This window comes from Heloderma suspectum, chromosome 16 (genome assembly GCF_057233095.1).
Source record: "Heloderma suspectum isolate Gila_16-S chromosome 16, 16-S_ref, whole genome shotgun sequence".
In the NCBI taxonomy this organism is placed as follows: Eukaryota; Metazoa; Chordata; class Lepidosauria; order Squamata; family Helodermatidae; genus Heloderma; species Heloderma suspectum.
In genome coordinates, this window is record NC_139473.1 from 22,457,885 (window position 1) to 22,475,558 (window position 17,674).

Consider the following 17,674-nt stretch of genomic DNA (forward strand, 5'->3'; position numbering starts at 1 on the left):
AGACACGTGTTACAGTCCAGGGGTGGGCAACGTGTGGTCATCCAGATGTTTTGGGCCACAACTCCCATTATCCATCATCATTGCCTATTCTGGCAGGGGCTGATGGGAGTTGTACGCCCAAACATCTGGAGAGCTGCCCACCCCTGCGTTAGACAACAAGCTGTGCTCAGCAGGTCTGGACCAACGCACACATCTGTATATCCTGCAACATGGCAGCAGCAGACCCTGCTCTGATAACCTCCCCCCTGGAGCACTGCGGCGCTTTCTATGTGGGGCCACAGTGCAGAAGCGGCAGCTGGCGCAGAATGCCGGTGGCCACATGCTGACAGGGGCAGCAAGATATCACACCAATGTTGAAATCTCTGCATTGGCTGCCAGTGAGCTACTGGGCCCAATTCAAGGTGTTAGTACAGGTGTACAAAGCCCTAAACATCTCAGGACCCAGGTACTTGAAGGACCACCATCCCCAGTACTGACCAACCTGGGATTTAAGATCAGCTAGGGAGGCTTTGTTTGCGATGTCCTTGAGGAATGTGGCCTGTGGGGCTCCCACATGTTGCAGAGCGTTTTTGGTGGTGGCACCCCGACTGTGGAACTCAGTGTAGGCTGGTGGCTCTGATTTCGGTGGGGCTGTGGATTCATCCTGGGTTTCAGTCAGAACCAGCCAGAACTCAAAAGAGCTATCCAGTATACTGAACCCATTTTGGGGATAGGGTTGAGCACCTTCGATATCTCCTTTAGAGTTCTGGCTGGTTCTGTCTGAAACCCAGGATGGATTTACAGCCCCACTGAAATCAGAGCCACCAGATTCCCCTGGAAACTCCCTTCCAGTAGAGATTTCTGTTGTTCCCCATGCTGTTGTCATCCAGGCACCAGTTAAAAATGTATTTATTTGTACACGCTTTGGGGTTATAGGCAAGTGTTTTGCCAGTTGTTTTGTCAATAGGCAATGGTTCTTTTTGGATATTCAGAGGCAATGAACACACCAATGGGTGAAGGAAAGAAGTTGATTTAGCTAAAACAGGCTAATAAAGAAAGAAAAAGCAAGACAATATATTCAAAGCATAAAGCATGTGTTCCTTCAGCCACCGGGAACTGCGTTCTCGGATCAGATCAGCATGTCCAGTAAGAGCAGTGAGGAATGGCTCCAAAGGCCTGGCCCAGAGTATCTGCCGGCTCGGCCCAGGGAGAGGCTCTGAATTGGGAAGGTCCTGGGCATCACGTCTCATCCCCTTGATCACTCCCATCTTGGACCCGGTCCCAGGATTGGAGACATTTCACGTTCTTGTAGACTGGGAAACAACTGGCCTCAACGCTTGGCAGGCCGGCAGCCAACACAGATCGCTCCCGTCTCAGCTGGCTGTGACCTTCTGCCAAAGTCTTCATCTACAAGCGCTGAATACGGCCTCAGCAAGGGGTTCCCTGGGAACCAGCGCAGCTTCCCACACCCACACACAATCAGCTCAACGAACAGGCACTCTCAACATGGGCAGGAGAACTCCTCGCTGTCCAGTGGTCGCCTATGTTTCCACTGCAGCAAGTGTTTCATCTGCTTGCTGGTGTTGTAGTGACCCTTTCGCTGCATTTTATTGCGCCTTTGTACGTCCGATGCTCATGGTGTTCACGTGTTGCGTTGTTTTGGTATGGGCTGTTAGCCACCTGGGCTCCTTGCGAGAAAGGGCAGTCTATGAATATCATGTATACATACATAATCTGGGGTGCGCTGCCACGCTCTCGTCAGTCAGGTGAGCAGCCCCCCCGATGAAGACCCAGGGCCCTGACACCCGCGCCCTTGTTGCCCCTGCAGGTGCTGCGAATGCAGTGCTTCCCTCTCCCACCAGTACTACGAGAAGGACGGGCGCCTGTACTGCAAGAAGGACTACTGGGCCCACTTCGGGGAGATGTGCCACGGCTGCTCGGAGCAGATCACCAAAGGGCTCGTCATGGTAAGGAAAGATGCCCAGGGGGAGGATCGGGCCCTGTCCCGAGGGGCCCTGAGCCTTGGCTCACTTGTGTGAGCTCACCAAAGGATTTTGGCTCTAAGGCACACCTGCCCTCTGAGTGTTTGGGGTTAGTCTGTGTGGAAAGGGTGGGTAAGAGAGCCGGATCCAGCGCCTAGCCACGCAATTCGAAAACAGGGCTTCTCACGGGATGGTGCCGCGTATTTATCTATTGGATGTATCTTTATATCCCACTCCTCAGCCCAAAAGGATCCTGGACCATAGAATCATAGAATAGTAGGGTTGGAAGGGGCCTACAAGGCCATCGAGTCCAAGCCCCTGCTCAATGCAGGAATCCAAGTCAGAGTATCCCTGACAAATGGCTGTCCAGCCTCATCTTGAAGGCCTCCAGTGTGGGAGAGCCCACCACCTCCCCAGGTAATTGGTTCCATTGTCGTATTGCTCTTACAGTCAGGACATTTTTCCTGATGTTCAGCTGGAATCTGGCTTCCTGTGACTTGAGCCCATTATTCCGTGTCCTGCACTCTGGAATGATCAAGAAGAGATCCTGGCCTTCTTCTCTGTGACAACCTTTCAAGTACTTGAAGAGTGCTATCATATCTCCCCTCAGTCTTCTCTTCTCAAGGCTAAACATGCCCAGTTCTTTCAGTCTCTCTTCATAGGGCTTTTTTTCCAGTCCCCTGATCATCTTTGTTGCCCTCCTCTGAACCCTCTCCAGTTTGTCTGCATCCTTCTTAAAGTGTGGTGCCCAGAACTGGACACAGTACTCCAGATGAGGCCTAACGAGTGCTGAGTAGAGGGGAACTAGTACTTCCCAGGATTTGGAAGCGATGCTTCTATGAATGCAGCCCAAAATAGCATTTGCCTTTTTTGCAGCCACATCACATTGTTGGCTCATATTCAGCTTGTGATCGACAACAATTCCAAGATCCTTCTCGCTTGTAGTGTGGTTGAGCCACGTATCCCCCATCTTGTAACTGTGCATTTGGTTTCTTTTTCCTAGGTGCAGAACTTGGCATTTGTCCCTATTAAATGTCATTCTGTTGTTTTCTGCCCAGCGCTCCAGTCTATCCAGATCACTTTGAATTTTGTTTCTGTCTTCCAAAGTATTAGCTATCCTGCCCAATTTTGTGTCATCTGCAAAGCTGATCAGCATTCCCTGCACCTCCTCCTCCAAGTCATTAATAAAGATGTTGAAGAGCACTGGGCCCAGGACTGAGCCCTGCGGTACCCCACTCGTTACCTCTGCCCAGTTTGAGAAGGTCCCATTGATAAGCACTCTTTGAGTCCGATTCTGTAGCCAACTGTGGTTCCACCAGATCATTGTTTCATCTAGCCCACTTTGAGCTAGTTTGCTCATCAGGATATCATGGGGCACTTTGTCGAAAGCTTTGCTGAAGTCGAGGTATATGATGTCTACAGCATTCCCATGGTCTACAAGGGAGGTTACTTGATCAAAAAATGAGATCAGATTTGTCTGGCAGGACTTGTTTTTGACAAATCCATGTTGGCTTCGAGTAATCACGGCATTGTTGTCAAGGTGCTTCCAGATGGATTGCTTTATCATCTGCTCCAGAATTTGCCCAGGGATTGATGTCAGACTGACTGGTCTGTAGTTCCCAGGTTCCTCCTTTTTACCCTTTTTGAAGATAGGGACAACGTTAGCCCTCCTCCAGTCATCTGGCACTTCCCCCGTCCTCCATGATTGCTCAAAGAGAATAGACAGCGGTTCTGAGAGTTCTTCTGCCAGTTCCTTTATGACTCTAGGATGCAGTTCATGTGGCCCTGGAGATTTGAACTCATTCAAAGTAATGAGGTTTTGCTTGACCATATGCCTGTCGATCTCAAGCTGCAATTCTGCCCCTTCAGCCTGTACTTCGCCTTTGCCAGGGGGGTCATAGACCCTCTTTCGGGAGAAGACTGAGCCAAAGTAGGAATTGAGCACCTCTGCCTTTTCTTTGTCATCTGTTATCGTTTTGCCATCCTTATTTAATAGCTGAACCACCATTTCTTTCCTCTGCCTTTTACTATGCATGTACCTGAAGAAAGCCTTTTTGTTGTTTTTAACATCCCTTGCTAACCTCAGCTCATTCTCAGCTTTAGCCTTCCTGATGCCATCCCTGCAATTCTGTGCTATCTGCCTGTACTCTTCCTTTGTTACTTGGCCTTCTTTCCACTTCCTATATGTGTCCTTTTTTGTTTTCAGGTCATCCCTAAGCTTTTTGTGAAGCCACATTGGCTTCTTCTGTTGTCTTCCACCTTTTCTTCTTGTTGGAATTGCTTGTGATTGTGCCTTGAGAATTTCCTTTTTTAAAAGCTCCCACCCATCTTGGACTCCTTTTCTCGCTAGCATCGCTTGCCATGGGACCTTCCTGATCATTGTTCTGAGTTTATGAAAATCAGCTTTCCTAAAATCCAGGGTATGCGTTTGACTACACTCGGCTTTTGCTTCCCTTAGAACCAAGAACTCAAGTACAACATGGTCGCTTTCCCCCAGAGTTCCTGTAACTGCTACTTTATCCACTAAGTCATCTCTGTTGGTTAGGATCAAGTCAAGGATAGCCGATCCTCTAGTTCCTTCCTCCACTTTCTGTAGGAGGAAGTTATCCGCCACACAGGTCAGGAATTTCCTGGAGGGGCCATGTTTTGCAGAATTTGTCTCCCAACAAATATCGGGGAAATGGAAGTCCCCCATTACTACTACGTCATGCTTCCTTAAAACATTGGCTATTTGCTTTTCAAAAGTTTCATCCTTGTGTTCTCCTTGATTGGGTGGCCGGTAGTAGACTCCAACCACCAGGTTCCTTTTATTCTTTGCTCCATTTATTTCAACCCAGATGCTCTCGATGGGGCTACCAAGCTCCTCCTCCTGTATTTCTGTGCAGAGATATGTATTTTTCACATACAGTGGAACCCCACCTCCCTTTCTGTTCCTCCTGTTGTTTTTGAACAAGTTATATCCTTCAATTGCTGTATTCCAGTCATGAGAGTCATCCCACCAAGTCTCAGTTATACCTATCAGGTCATAATTTCCCTCTTGTATTAAGAGTTCAAGTTCGTTCTGTTTGTTTCCCATACTCTGGGCATTAGTATATAGACATCGAAGACCATGTGCTTCATAGTCTGGCTTTCTTCCTACATGTGTCTGAAGACTATTATTGGGCGCTATCAGAGCTGTTCTCTCCATTGCAGTGCATGTGCCTATGTCCATTGTTACCCCCAACATTACATCTCCCTTCCCAAATAATAAGCTCCCTTCCCAGCTTATGTATAATCAGTAAAACGAGACCATCCCTGCCCACAGGCTTACAGTCTGAAAAGACATGACACACAAGGAAAAGAGGCTGGGGAGGGAAGAAGAAAAACGATCAGAGCCTTTCCGCAGGGCTTGTGGAATTGCCCTGCTCCCTCTTCTCATCTCCCTTGGCTCAGCCTGATGGACTGGACTGGCATCAGACTTCCTGTGGGGGAAGACCCAGGCTACTGCCACAGGGTGGTCCCAGCCCCTCATGGATATTTTAGCTCCAGACAAACCCTGGTGGGGCAACAAACTTCAGCCACCTGCCAGGGATGCTCTGACTTGGATTCCTGCATTGAGCAGGGTGTTGGACTCGATGGTCTTGTAGGCCCCTTCCAACCCTACTATTCGATGATCAACCTGCCTGTTCACTGAGATCGAGAGATCAAGGTCTCCTGGTTGTCCCATCACCTGCACAGGTAGATGTGATGGTGTGCAAGGGCAGGGCCTTTTCTGCTGCAGCACCCCACCTTTGGAATGTCTTAACTCTTTGTATGTTTTAACCCCGGCTGCAAGGTGCCTTGGGTCTTTTTGAGAGAAAGATGTCCTCACCATCTTCATCTTCATCATCTTCTGTCTCTTCCAAGTCTGCCCCTAAATAGCAGCCCTCTGAACAGATCTGGAGAACCGCAAGAGATCCGGGGGCTGAGACGCAAGTCCTGCAAGGGCAGGCGGCTCACTCTGCCTCTCTCCCTTCTAGGTGGCTGGCGAGCAGAAGTACCACCCGGAATGCTTCAGCTGCCTGAACTGCCGGGTGTTCATTGGCGACGGGGACACGTACGCGCTGGTGGAGCGATCCAAGCTGTACTGGTGAGTGGCTGCCTCGGGGGGGCGGGGGACGTGGCCGAGCTGGTTTTGAGAGGACCGTGGCACCCGTGCAGGGGAAGCACAGGCAGACCCAACGGGACGTCTTTCGCTGCTGAAGGCTGCAGCTAGGAGCTTCACGGTCCGAGTTTCTCAGAAGGCCTCCTCCCATATCCGTACCCATCCCCTAGGAACAAATGCTGGAAGGGCAGCCAGGTGAGTCTGTCGGAGGAGAGCCAACAGAGAGCCCTGTGACACCGTAAGGAACATCGCATTGATTGCCGCATAAGCCTGCTTGGGCTACTTAGAGGCACAGGGCAGGGACAGGCCCCTGATCTTGGCCAAGGGTGAGACCGGAAGTCAGAGACAAAGCCATGAGGCTGCAGGTGGGGCCTGCGGTCGGCTGCACTGAGCCCTTTCAGTGCTGCTCGGCATCCCCAGCACCCTTTCACTGCTCCATGCTCCATGCACTTGCTCAGCAAGTGGTGCGGTCCGTTCTGTTGCTTCCTCGGAAAAGAGTGAAAGGGAAGAGAACACGAGGAGGTGCTGCTGTGGCCCTTGGGTCCTGCTGGTGGGCTTCCCGTGTGCAGCTGGCTGGCCACTGTGTGAGCAGATGGGCCCTGGGCCCGATCCTGCCTCAGGGCGCTGCTGATGTTCTGATGCAGTGTGAGGGTCTTTCTCCACCCCCTTTCCTCCTTCCCAACACAGTTGAGGGTTGAGGAGGGTCTGCTTCAGGGGTGGGCTCAGGGGGCCCCATTACCTCCAACTGGACTCCTGCCACCCCCCGACACTGCACCACCAAAAAATTTGCCACCAACATTCAGTGGTAGAAAAGCAGCGATTTTGCTTCCAAACAAGGCACGTGCTCCCCACTAGTCACCACCGTGGCAAATTTGGCAGCAGTGGGGGCTACCGAAGAGGCCAGGGGGCCACATGTCGCCCAGCCCTGGCCTACTTAAATAATTTGCAGCTAATACCCCAGCTCAGAGTAGCTCTCATTTTCAGTCACTGTTTTTTTCTGAATCTCAAAGAAAGGCACGCTTAACTCCTGTACAACCTCCCTGCGAGGGTGGCTTTTGCATGCCCAGAGGAGTGATGCGTGCAGAGCTGCAGCAGGCGCCCTCCTCTGAGAATGAGCCAATCCGGTGCACTTCTGCAGTAGAGGGAGTGACCCAAGTCCTCGGCTTACTTGCCACGCAGAGACACGGCAGTTGTCCTCCTGCCCTGGAACCTCTCTCAGGAGCCACCACTGACACAGCTCCCTTGATCCCTTGGGGCGCACTGGGGCGTCTCTCATGCCTTGCCCATGTGCCAAGCCACAGGGTTTGGGGATGGCTGCTCTAGCTTGCGTTCTGTGCTGCAGTGGGCACTGCTATTACCAGATGGTGGTGACACCAGTGATGGATCAGCTGCTCCCGGAATCTCCCGGCACCCGGATCCCGCACACGGTCACGCTCGTGTCCATCCCAGCCTGCTCTGAAGGCAAGCGCGGCTTCTCCGTCTCCATCGACCAGCACGTCAGCTCGGAGCACCCGCACACCGTGCGCGTCAGAGAGTGAGTTGCGCACCGGGCGTCACACCAGCCTTGTCCTTGTCTGGGCACTGTGGGGTGGCCAAGGGCCCCTTCTACGGTGGGGCCTCCCGAGCAGAACCGACAGAGCTGGTCTGAAGGGGAATTTGGGGAATTAACTGAAGTTTTCCCATTCAAACCCAGAGGTTTATAGTTTTGACATTCACATGTTCCTGGCTTCGTTGGCATCTCTTGCTCCTGGCCGCCTTCAAATATGGAATCTCATGAGCCAGTCATGATGTTGGAGACTACAACTCCCATAATTCCAGACCATTGGCCATGCTGCCTGGGGCATATGGGAGTTGTAGCCCCAGACATCTGGACCGCTCCCATCATAAGCTGTCAGCTGTTCAGTATCCATCACCGTTGCTGCTGCTGCTGCTGCCTCTCAGACACCGTCTAGGAAATCGTGCCTTTGCACATCATCCATCAAGCACGTCACGATGGGGCAGAGACCCAGCCCTGAAGGCCTACTCTAGCTGCCCCCTGGTCCCAGTCTGGCCCTGCAAGGTCCCCACATGGCCCCACCCCCTTTCCTGGCCCCACCCCCTTTGTCTCTGACCACCAGTCATTTGGTGGCCTCCTGCCTTCGGGGCGGTTTTCCCCCCATTCCAAAGGCTGAAGTGCCTCTCCAGAGGCTGCGTGACCAGCAAGGAGAGCTTGAAGCTGCCATAGGCTGGTGTTTTTGGCACTCCCCCTTATACCCTTTACCATGCTGCCTGGGGATGATGGGAGTTGCAGTTGCAAATTCATCCAGATCGTGTTGGTTGATCATGGGAGGAGGGAGCAATGGAGAATGTGGGATTGCAGGGAGGGGGTGCGATTTCAGTCCCCTTCCTTCTTCCCCCTTCAGGCGCTCTAGGATTGGGATTGAAGCCCTGCGTTCTGGTGTGAGGAGGGTCTTTGTACCCCAGGGTGGAGTGACCCCTAATGGCCTGCCTTGCCTTCCCCTACTGCACACCCAGGTTGAACCCGGACTGCATCAGCCCTGACATGAAGAACTCCATCCACATTGGCGACCGCATCCTCGAGATCAATGGCACGCCAATCCGGCACGTCCCGCTAGATGAGGTGACCTTTTTCCCATTCCGACTCAGGGGCCCTGTCTGCTTCTCTCCCATGATGAAACCCTGGCGGCTGTGGCCTGGCAGGGTTGTGTTGCCCCCCGCTTCCGCACCCCCCCCCAGCCTGGCCTCTCTGTGTCCCCACAGATCGACCTCCTCATCCAGGAGACCAGCCGCCTGCTGCAGCTCACGATCGAACACGACCCGCATGAGACACGGGAGAGCAGCCCCCTCTCCGAGCTGCGCAGCCCCCTCCGCTCGCCCAGCTGCACCCCCTGCCCGGAACCCTCTGCCATCCGCCAGCGTTCTGTCATGTAAGGATTTGGGGAAAGGCAGGGCAACCGGCCCAAAATCAGGGGTAATGCCTGCTTCCCCAGCAGTGGTGCATTATGGAGTGCAGGTGCTCCTCGTAACACTGCCAGTAGCCACACCCCCAAGGAGGGCCCCCAAATTCCGGCCGCTCGGGTGGGGCGAACGAGCAATGCTGAAGATCGCTGGGTTTCTCTGACCATTGCCTCACCATTCATCTCATGCCCAGTTCCCCTTCACACTCGTGATTGCTGCTGGCTTTGCGCGAATAGGAAGCTTATACAACGCAAGCAGCCGTTGGATGTGAGATTTGTGCAAATCTCCCCAAATTTGCGCAAATTTCCTCCATAGACTAAAGCGGGGCTGATTCAGTTTACTGAGGAAATTTGCACAAATTAGGAGATTTGCACAAATCAAACTGGATATTGGGAATGAGACAAGCACAAGCATGCATTTGATAATTTGCAAGGATTTTTGGCAGGCACGTGCTCGGACTTGCATTCGGAGCTCTGAAGAGGCACGCTTGCGTGAAATTCTCATACATCGCTACAGGCAGCAGCGTTAATCCATCTCAACAGACTAGTCCTAGCCGTTTTCCTCTCCACCAGGAGCAGGGCTTTTGTCAAGCGAATGGGTCTTCATGGCCCATTCCAGACCAAGCTGCCCCCGAAGACTGTGCGTTGCAAGAGGGAAACACTGTGTTGTTACTGGGGAAATCCATTTCCCCCCGGCCACTGTGAGGGCTGCAGATCAACTCAGAGGGGGCAGGGAAGGCGGAGGGGTGGCAGGTGACATCGGTGTCCCTGCTGATAAAAAGGGCTGGTGCTGCGTCCCTGTGAGCCCTGCCCCAGGACACACTGGCAACGGATCCGGTTGCGCAGGTTGGGGGTGCACAGTGGTGCACAGCAGGAGCACTGCAAGGCTCCAAAAAGGTCCAGGGGCTCACAGGACACACATCTGCCTGAAACCTGCATACGCTCATTATACCTATACCTATACATGCAGATCTAGAAATAATGACTAGGGTGCATCTAAATGTCACCACTGCCGGAGGGGCAGCAGCAAAAAACTCCTATGGCACCATAAAGACTGAAACAAGACTGGAAACGTCCAAAACCGCACAGTGAAAAGGAGGAACAAAGTCCCAGGATGTTAAGGATAAGTTTTCTTCCTCTGAGTAGCCCAGCGCCCTGTGCCATAGATTTCTGGGCCTTCTTCAGGAGCTGTACAAAACGTGGGCAATATAACAATCTAGAAACAAACGTTTTTGAGTATCTTATTAAGCTGCATATTTATTTATATATTACATCTCTATACCACCCATTAGCCAAAGCTCTCTGGGTGGTCCTAAAGCTGTATCAACTGCACTGACATGGTCTCACTTCTGCAGAGATCTCTGAAAGAAATCTTAGAAAACAGCAATTTATATACCTTCCCTTAACTCTTCTCAGATATACCCATAAGTGTGGTGATTAAACTCAAGGTCTTTCATGAAAAGGAAAAACAAATCGGAGATCTTTGCAGGCTACATATGTATATGTATATGTCGTTTAGGGCGCAATCCTATGCAGGCTTAGGCAGAAAGAGGCCCTACAACTCCCAGCATTCCCAGCCAGCAGTTCTGGCTGGGGAATGCTGGGAGCTGTGGGACTCTTTTCTGTTTTCTGGGAGCTGTGGGACTCTTTTCTGTCTAAGCCTGCATAGGATTGCGCCCGTAATAAGATATTTAGGAAGGCTGCAGTCTCCTGGCCTCTCTGGTAAGTGCTGCATTTCAGGATCCAGGTTTCCCTTGCATCTTGGTCAACTCTGCTGTTTTCTGTCATCTGCTGCATCATGAGAGGAGTACACCTGATCATACCTCTTCCCCACCCCTTTCTCCGCACAGGAGGAGCTGCAGCATTGACAAGTCGCCTTGCTCGAGCTCGCTGGGCTCCCCCGCCTCCCAGCGGAATGACATCGGCCGCTCCGAATCACTGCGGGTCGTCTCGCGCCCTCACCGCATCTTCCGCCCCTCGGATCTCATCCATGGGGAGGTCTTAGGCAAAGGCTGCTTTGGGCAGGCCATTAAGGTACCATCACACCATTGGCCACTTGGGGATGGATCTGCTGTGATTTCACAGCGGCTCACACCACTGAGAGCCGGCGAGGGGGTTGGGACTAATTCCCAGATGTACAGAAATCCCTGTGTTATTTGTACACCGCTGTAGAAAAACTGGAAATTGATCCATGCAGATGCCAAGTATAGGGAAGTCTGGCCACAGTGGTACAACAAGGGATGTATGAGGATTCTGTTCATCTTTGCAAATCATGTAGATATGTTCCATTCACAACCCCAAACGCAAGCAGCATTCTCAGGAATGTTTTGCAATTTCCCGAACTTGCATTTGTGTTTGAAAATGCAGATATGCGCATATGCGCATTTCCAAAAATATGTATGTGCACATTTGCACAAACCCCTCCAAAGATCAAATTTTCATGCTTTAAGCTATTTTGGTGAAATGCACATTTTTGCTCAGGAAAATCCATATCTAAAAACTGCGTATTTTTTCAGTTGCAAGAAGTCGCACACTTTAAAAAATGCAAATTTTTCCCTATTGAAAAAAAAAGACACACATGTTTGAGGTGAACAAGGCAAACTGAGCTTTGAGGAAGAACCTCAACAAATTCAAACATTGTGTGTTTGCCCATCCTTAGGTACAGAAGTTTGAAATTAGGGTGGGAAGCATGGACAGGAAGAATGCCTCCAAATACCTAAGGTACTTCTGTACCAGGTCAAAAGCTGAAATTTGGTACTCAGGACAGCCTGAACACTGGAAATGAATAGAAATGTGTAGAAATAGGGCTTTGGTACATTTCTTCTTTTTAGCTGCAGGGGGTGGGCCTACATGAAATGTACCCTCAAACTATTAAGGTACTTTCATACTAGCTAGAAAGCTGACATTTGGCACACGCGCATCCCAAAGCACCACCATTTCTATAAGACCCTGGAAACGGGCCATTTCTATGCATAATGGGCAAAACTGGGATCGTGATCCCGTAGAGGCTGGGAGTAGCCCAGCCTGGAGCAAGCCAAGCCATGCAGGCGCTGAGACATTTATTTCTTTATTTATAGCATTGTTATCCCTCCCTTTCATCAAAAAGGCTACCAGGATGGCTTGCAAGGATAATAAGACCGCCCCTGTCCGCAGGCTTGCAATCTGAAAGACACAACACAAAAGGAAAGGGGCTTGGGAGGAAAGAGGAACACAGGCCTGGGGGAGGCCTCACCTGACGTTTTCCTTCCCCCACCTGAGTTGTCGTTGGCTTGAGGGAGGGGGATTTCCAGTGGCAGGCAGAAGGGCATTGCATGAGCTCTCGGGATATGTGTGTGCCCCTCTGGCTTGCTCTTCCTCACTCTGGCCCTCAATGCCATCTGCCCAGGTGACGCATCGGGAAACAGGAGAGGTGATGGTCATGAAGGAACTTATCCGTTTTGATGAGGAGACCCAAAGAACATTCCTTAAGGAGGTGGGTCTGTCCCAGCTGTACTCCAGTGGCCATGGAAACCCCTCGCTCTGCCTCGCCCCATCCCACTCTGTCACTTTCCTGCTCGCCCCCCTTGGTTCTTGCTCCATGCCCCACACGTCTGAATGCTGACTCTTGTCCCACTTCTTCTCGAAGACGTGTGCCCCTTGATTTTCCCAGACCTTGTGGGGGGGGTTGTGGCCCCTCACGGAGCCTGTGCTGTTCATCCACATCTGGTGACTTCCCCTCGGAAGGCGTGATGTCACAGAAGCTTGGCCAATTGCGAAGGGGGCTTGCAGACAAGCGTGCGGAAGCTCTAATGCGCAGCAAGCCACCCCTGAGCGCTTTGGGCCCTGGACATCCCTGCCAGCTGCAGACAGCTCTCAGGTCGGCTTGGCCGCCCCGCCGTGGCCCCCGCGGAGGCTGACCCATGGCGCTCTTGCCCTCAGGTGAAGGTGATGCGGTGCCTGGAGCATCCCAACGTGCTCAGGTTCATCGGGGTTCTCTACAAGGACAAGCGGCTGAACTTCATCACGGAGTACATCAAGGGGGGCACGCTCCGCGGGATCATCAAGAACATGGTGAGGAGGGAACAGGCGGCACTTGGGACTTAACGCCGTGTAAACTCGGGGAGGGAGCGAGGGAGGGGCCGTCGCGGCATGACGCACCGGCCCCCTTTGCTCAGCTGAGGCTGAAGGTGCCGATGGTTCCTAGCATTTGGCCAACTGCCCCCCCCCCACGGGTGCAGGGCCAGGGACTGGTGTGGGGAGGGGGCTTGGCAAGTGCAACCAGTTTTCCAAGGGCTTTCCCCAGCCCTGCACAAACCCCTTTGGCCCCCTGGAAGGGGCATCAGAGCAGCCCGGCGGCCCACCGCCTTGGTTTCGAACAGAAGGCCCTGCTGGGAAGACGGCAAGGGCCCCCCACCACTCCCAGGAGTGAGGCAGCATTGTTCTAGCTGGGCAAGCCCTGACAAGGAAGGCGGGCATTTGGCCCTTGGGCAGGGGGAGGGCCGCCCCTGCCTCAGGCGGGGCTGCCCAGGAAGGGGCCGGCAGAATCCCTCCCTGCCCCTCTCCACCCAAGCGAGGTGCCCCCAGCCCCGTCTCTTGGCTGCGCCCCGCCTGTCCCCAGCACAGCCTCGGCAGCCCGGTGGTCCTCCACGCCCCCGCTCACCAGCTGCTTCTCCGCCCGCAGGACAGCCAGTACCCATGGAGCCAGCGGGTCAGCTTCGCGAGAGACATCGCAGCTGGGATGGTGAGTGCCGCCGTCGGCCCCGAGTCTGTGGCAGGCGTCGCAAGAGGCTGCACAGGGAGGGGCCTTGCATCGGGGTGTTGTTAGGTCTGGGCTCTGGGGTCCAAGCCCATGATCCATCTCCCAGGGCCCCGAGTGCCTGTTGCTGCTAATGGAAGGTTTTATTCTAAGCTTAATTGCTTCGTGTGTGTGTGGATTTTCAGGGGGGATTGCAGCTGGGGAGGGAAGAGTTGATCCTGATCCTGGGTGGGGTGCACATTAATCGAAGAGTGTCTTTTATTCGGGGTGGTTTGCATGAGAAATTAATTAGCTGGTTTTGCCTTCAGTGGAATGAAAATGAACCCTAGTAATACTTTCCAAAGTTGTGTAGATCCATACCAATTAGCGTGTGCAAATTTTATGCAGCGTTGAACCCTATGAGCCTGTGCCCCAGATCTTTTACGTGCCCAGCAACACCCTTCTGGCACTGTCTGTTTTTTAATGGTTAATTTTGGTTTTATCATTGTTCTTCTCATTGTTTCATTAGGTTTGATGGTTTTAAGTTTTGTCATATACCATCTTGGGAGTTTCTACCCTAAAAAGTATCTTATAACTCTCTTAAATGAATAAATAAATACGCATGGATTTATTCATTATTTATATATGAGCAAGTGCAGTGTAGTGGCAAGAGTGTTGCACTGGGACCGGGGAGACCTGGGTTCCAGTCCCCCCTCGGCCATGAAGCTCCCTGGGTGACTTTGGGCCAGTCCCTGACTCTCAGCCTGGCCTACCTCGCAGGGTTCTGAGGATAAAATGGAGAGGAAGAGGTGGATCATATTCGCTGCTGTCAGCTCCAAATCTTTTAAATGCCTAGTGACACCCGTGCCTCACAGAATGCACTGGGAGTATTCTGCCTTCTAATCTCATGTGTTTCCTTCTGTGGCCTTTAAAAAAAGGGTCAGACAAATTCACGGAGGCTGTTGACTAAGTGGATGCTACATGTGGATGCTCCTTTGCATGCTGAAGCCGGCATCCCGCTGGGTGCACGCTGCAGGGCCTGGGCGATCCCCTTCATGTCCTTGCTTGGGGGCTTCTCAAAAGCAACTGACCAGCCAGATTGTGAGCCGTTTGAATCTGGTCCAGCAGGACTGTTCTTAACTTTCTTATGACTCAGGGTGGGTTACGGCCATTTCATGCACTCAAAACTAGAGAAGTAACCATGTTCCCAAAGCTCACAGTGGGGAAAGCTGTGCTAGATACTGTAAATGGAGGGTGACGGTGTTCTTTAAAGCCAAAGAGGAAGCAGGAATGATGTTTCTAACTGCCTTGTCTCTCCCCCCGCCTCCCTCCCCGGCTGTCCAGGCTTATCTCCACTCCATGAACATCATCCACAGAGACCTCAACACACACAACTGCCTTGTGCGGGAGGTAGGTTGTGATGGGGCTGGATCCCAGATGGGGGGCGAGCAGGAGGGGAGACATGCAAAGCACCCTCAGGTGAACTTGTGTGCAAATAAAGAGCTGGGAACCAGCAACCAATTTGAGCATTGTTCTGTCTGTAGTCTGCTGCACCGTCACAATTTAAAATGGAGGCCCCTCAGGGGCAGAGACCTGACCTTCGGCTTACATTTACCCAAGCCCGATGGCGTGTGCTGTTTTTCCTCAGAGACTTGAAGTTTTTTTCAAGGTTCTCTACTCATGGTTCACCGCTGCAAGTGGTGTGGTCACTCATCATGCTCTCTCCTCGGATAAACAGGGTTGGCAGGGGTTTTTGTGTCATTTCAAAAATCTGCCAGACCTGTTTGGCCCGAGGTGACAACAGGACAAGGAGAATAGGCGTGTCCACCTCTGAAGAACACCGTCTGGCCTGCCCACAGCATGAGTCTGACGGGTGCAGCGGGTGCTGCTGCACGCGCAGTAAAGATCGTTTCTCCCTTCTGTGCAGAACAAAAGTGTGGTAGTGGCTGATTTTGGCCTTTCCCGGCTCATGGTGGATGAGAAGAACCAGCTGGCGACCTTGAAGAAGCCTGACCGCAGAAAGCGTTACACGGTGGTCGGAAACCCGTACTGGATGGCTCCCGAAATGATCAATGGTGAGCTGGGCGAGGGTGCGAGTGCGGATCCTACCAGGGCCAGCTCTTTGAGGGCAGCATCCAGCGCCAGATGGCCGGGATCATCTTTGGGGAGATGTATGCTGGGGCCCCATCGGGGCCTTGGCCAAAGGGCCCTTAGCCTCGAGGAAAGGACGCGACGGCGCTTCCGGGTCTCCCTGATTGGGGCGGGATGGGGACCCTAAGCCCTCATGGCAGATATATGCACAAGAAAAGGGAAACCTTTATATAAATAAATAAACAGTTTATTTATTATTATTATTATTTATTAAAATAATAAATAAACAGCCAGGGTGGCCAGGGATGATGGGAGCTGCAGTCCAGCAGATCTGGAAAGTGCCAGGCTGGGGAAGATGGGGCTAGAGTAGCGCTTCAGGTTTGCGCAGCTAAACAACGAGAAAACAGCGACTGCCCTTTGAACAGAAGCATCCGCATCTCGCCATAGTGCGGAAGACTGCGATGCGCTCAGTGCCGGCCCAGTCTGCTTCCCCGGGTCAACCCCTGGGCCCTGGCTGCTCTGCCTTCTTGTGGTTTTTTATCTTTAGACTCCCCTTGGTGTGGGCAGTATACAAATGCAAGACGGTCTTCTGCGGAGTAGGACACGTGCCTGCTGTAACTGGACGGCGCTGTGGCGCTCATGACACTGGCCAGTACTCAGGTGCCAGGCAAGCCAGAGCTCCACTTGGCACCACCACCAGCACCCCAGCTGAGCTGCATCCGCTCTGGTGGTGGTAGCAGCAGTCCGGTGGCAGCGGTGTTAGAACCTGCTGGGGCCCAGCATTTGCCCTACCGAGCCAGGAGCTGGCATCAGGCCTGCCCTGAACCTCTGGTATTACATTGGAAGCTGCCATTTGCCAGGATTCTCTGTGGAGAAACAAAGAGGCATTGCTCCGTCCTAGTATTTCTGTAGGGAAAACCCTTTAAAATCATTGCCCTGGCAGCTCGGGTGGCAGCTTCACACTGGAAGAGGTGCTAAGGGCTGCGAGAGGGCAAATGGCACCTGTCTGCTTGGCCCCATGAATGACTCCAGGTTTGAGGAGGCCATCCGTAGAGGGTAGGCCCCATTCTCTGGACCCCAACTGGCTGGGTCCAGCTGCCATGTTAATTCCCTGCAATGCCCTGGATTGATGCTACAACAGGGGCATGTGGGAAATTAATTGGGCAGCTAGAGACCCAGCCACCCAGCACCACTCAGCCACTGGGCCTGGCTAATGCACCCCCCCCCCCTGTCTTTTTGCAGGCAGGAGCTATGATGAGAAAGTGGACGTCTTCTCCTTTGGCATCATCCTTTGCGAGGCAAGTCCCAGGAGCATGTGTGGAGGAAGGGAGGGCTGCCAGACATAGCCATCTGAGACTTGAGAGCAGCCTTCTCCAACAAGGGGCCCTCCAGACCGGGTGGACTACAAACCCCATCATCCCAGCCAGCTTGATGGGGGTTGAAGTCCGCCCCGTCTGGAGGGCACCTGGTTGGAGAAGGCTGCTTTAGATGTAGCCTGCTGGATGGGATAAGGAGAGAAGAATCTGAGAGGAAGAGAGAAAAAAATGAGTTTCAGCAAGAGAGCAGAAATAGAGTGGGAGAAAGAATGAGAGAAAGGGGGTGGCAGGAAGAGAGAGAAAGGATTGGCAGAAGGAGTGTGTATGAGAGAGAGGGGGGTGGCAGAAAGGGAGAGAGGGGAATGGCAGAAAGAGCAAGCAAAAGAGAGAGAGAAAGGGGGTTGGAGAGTGAGAGAACGGGTGTGACCTCACCCACTGCCTCTATGCAACCACAACAGATTACCCTCAAGACCACCATCATCAGTTTATTTGTATGCCGCTCTTCTGAGGTA

The 17,674-nt window shown here is 52.6% G+C and overlaps 1 protein-coding gene across 2 annotated transcripts in view; it reads left to right on the forward strand.

Annotated features, from left to right (window-relative positions):
- Positions 1-17,674, forward strand: part of LIMK1 (LIM domain kinase 1) — a 44,999-nt gene that overhangs the window by 16,883 nt on the left and 10,442 nt on the right. For both annotated transcript variants that reach the window (XM_084823256.1, XM_084823257.1), the window contains exons 3-14: positions 1,808-1,946; positions 5,960-6,069; positions 7,427-7,618; positions 8,599-8,704; positions 8,845-9,011; positions 10,892-11,075; positions 12,427-12,513; positions 12,960-13,091; positions 13,702-13,761; positions 15,100-15,165; positions 15,683-15,830; positions 17,089-17,144. In XM_084823256.1, coding sequence (XP_084679382.1) covers positions 1,808-1,946; positions 5,960-6,069; positions 7,427-7,618; positions 8,599-8,704; positions 8,845-9,011; positions 10,892-11,075; positions 12,427-12,513; positions 12,960-13,091; positions 13,702-13,761; positions 15,100-15,165; positions 15,683-15,830; positions 17,089-17,144 — 1,447 coding nt within the window. The remainder of the gene's footprint in view (positions 1-1,807; positions 1,947-5,959; positions 6,070-7,426; positions 7,619-8,598; positions 8,705-8,844; positions 9,012-10,891; positions 11,076-12,426; positions 12,514-12,959; positions 13,092-13,701; positions 13,762-15,099; positions 15,166-15,682; positions 15,831-17,088; positions 17,145-17,674) is intronic.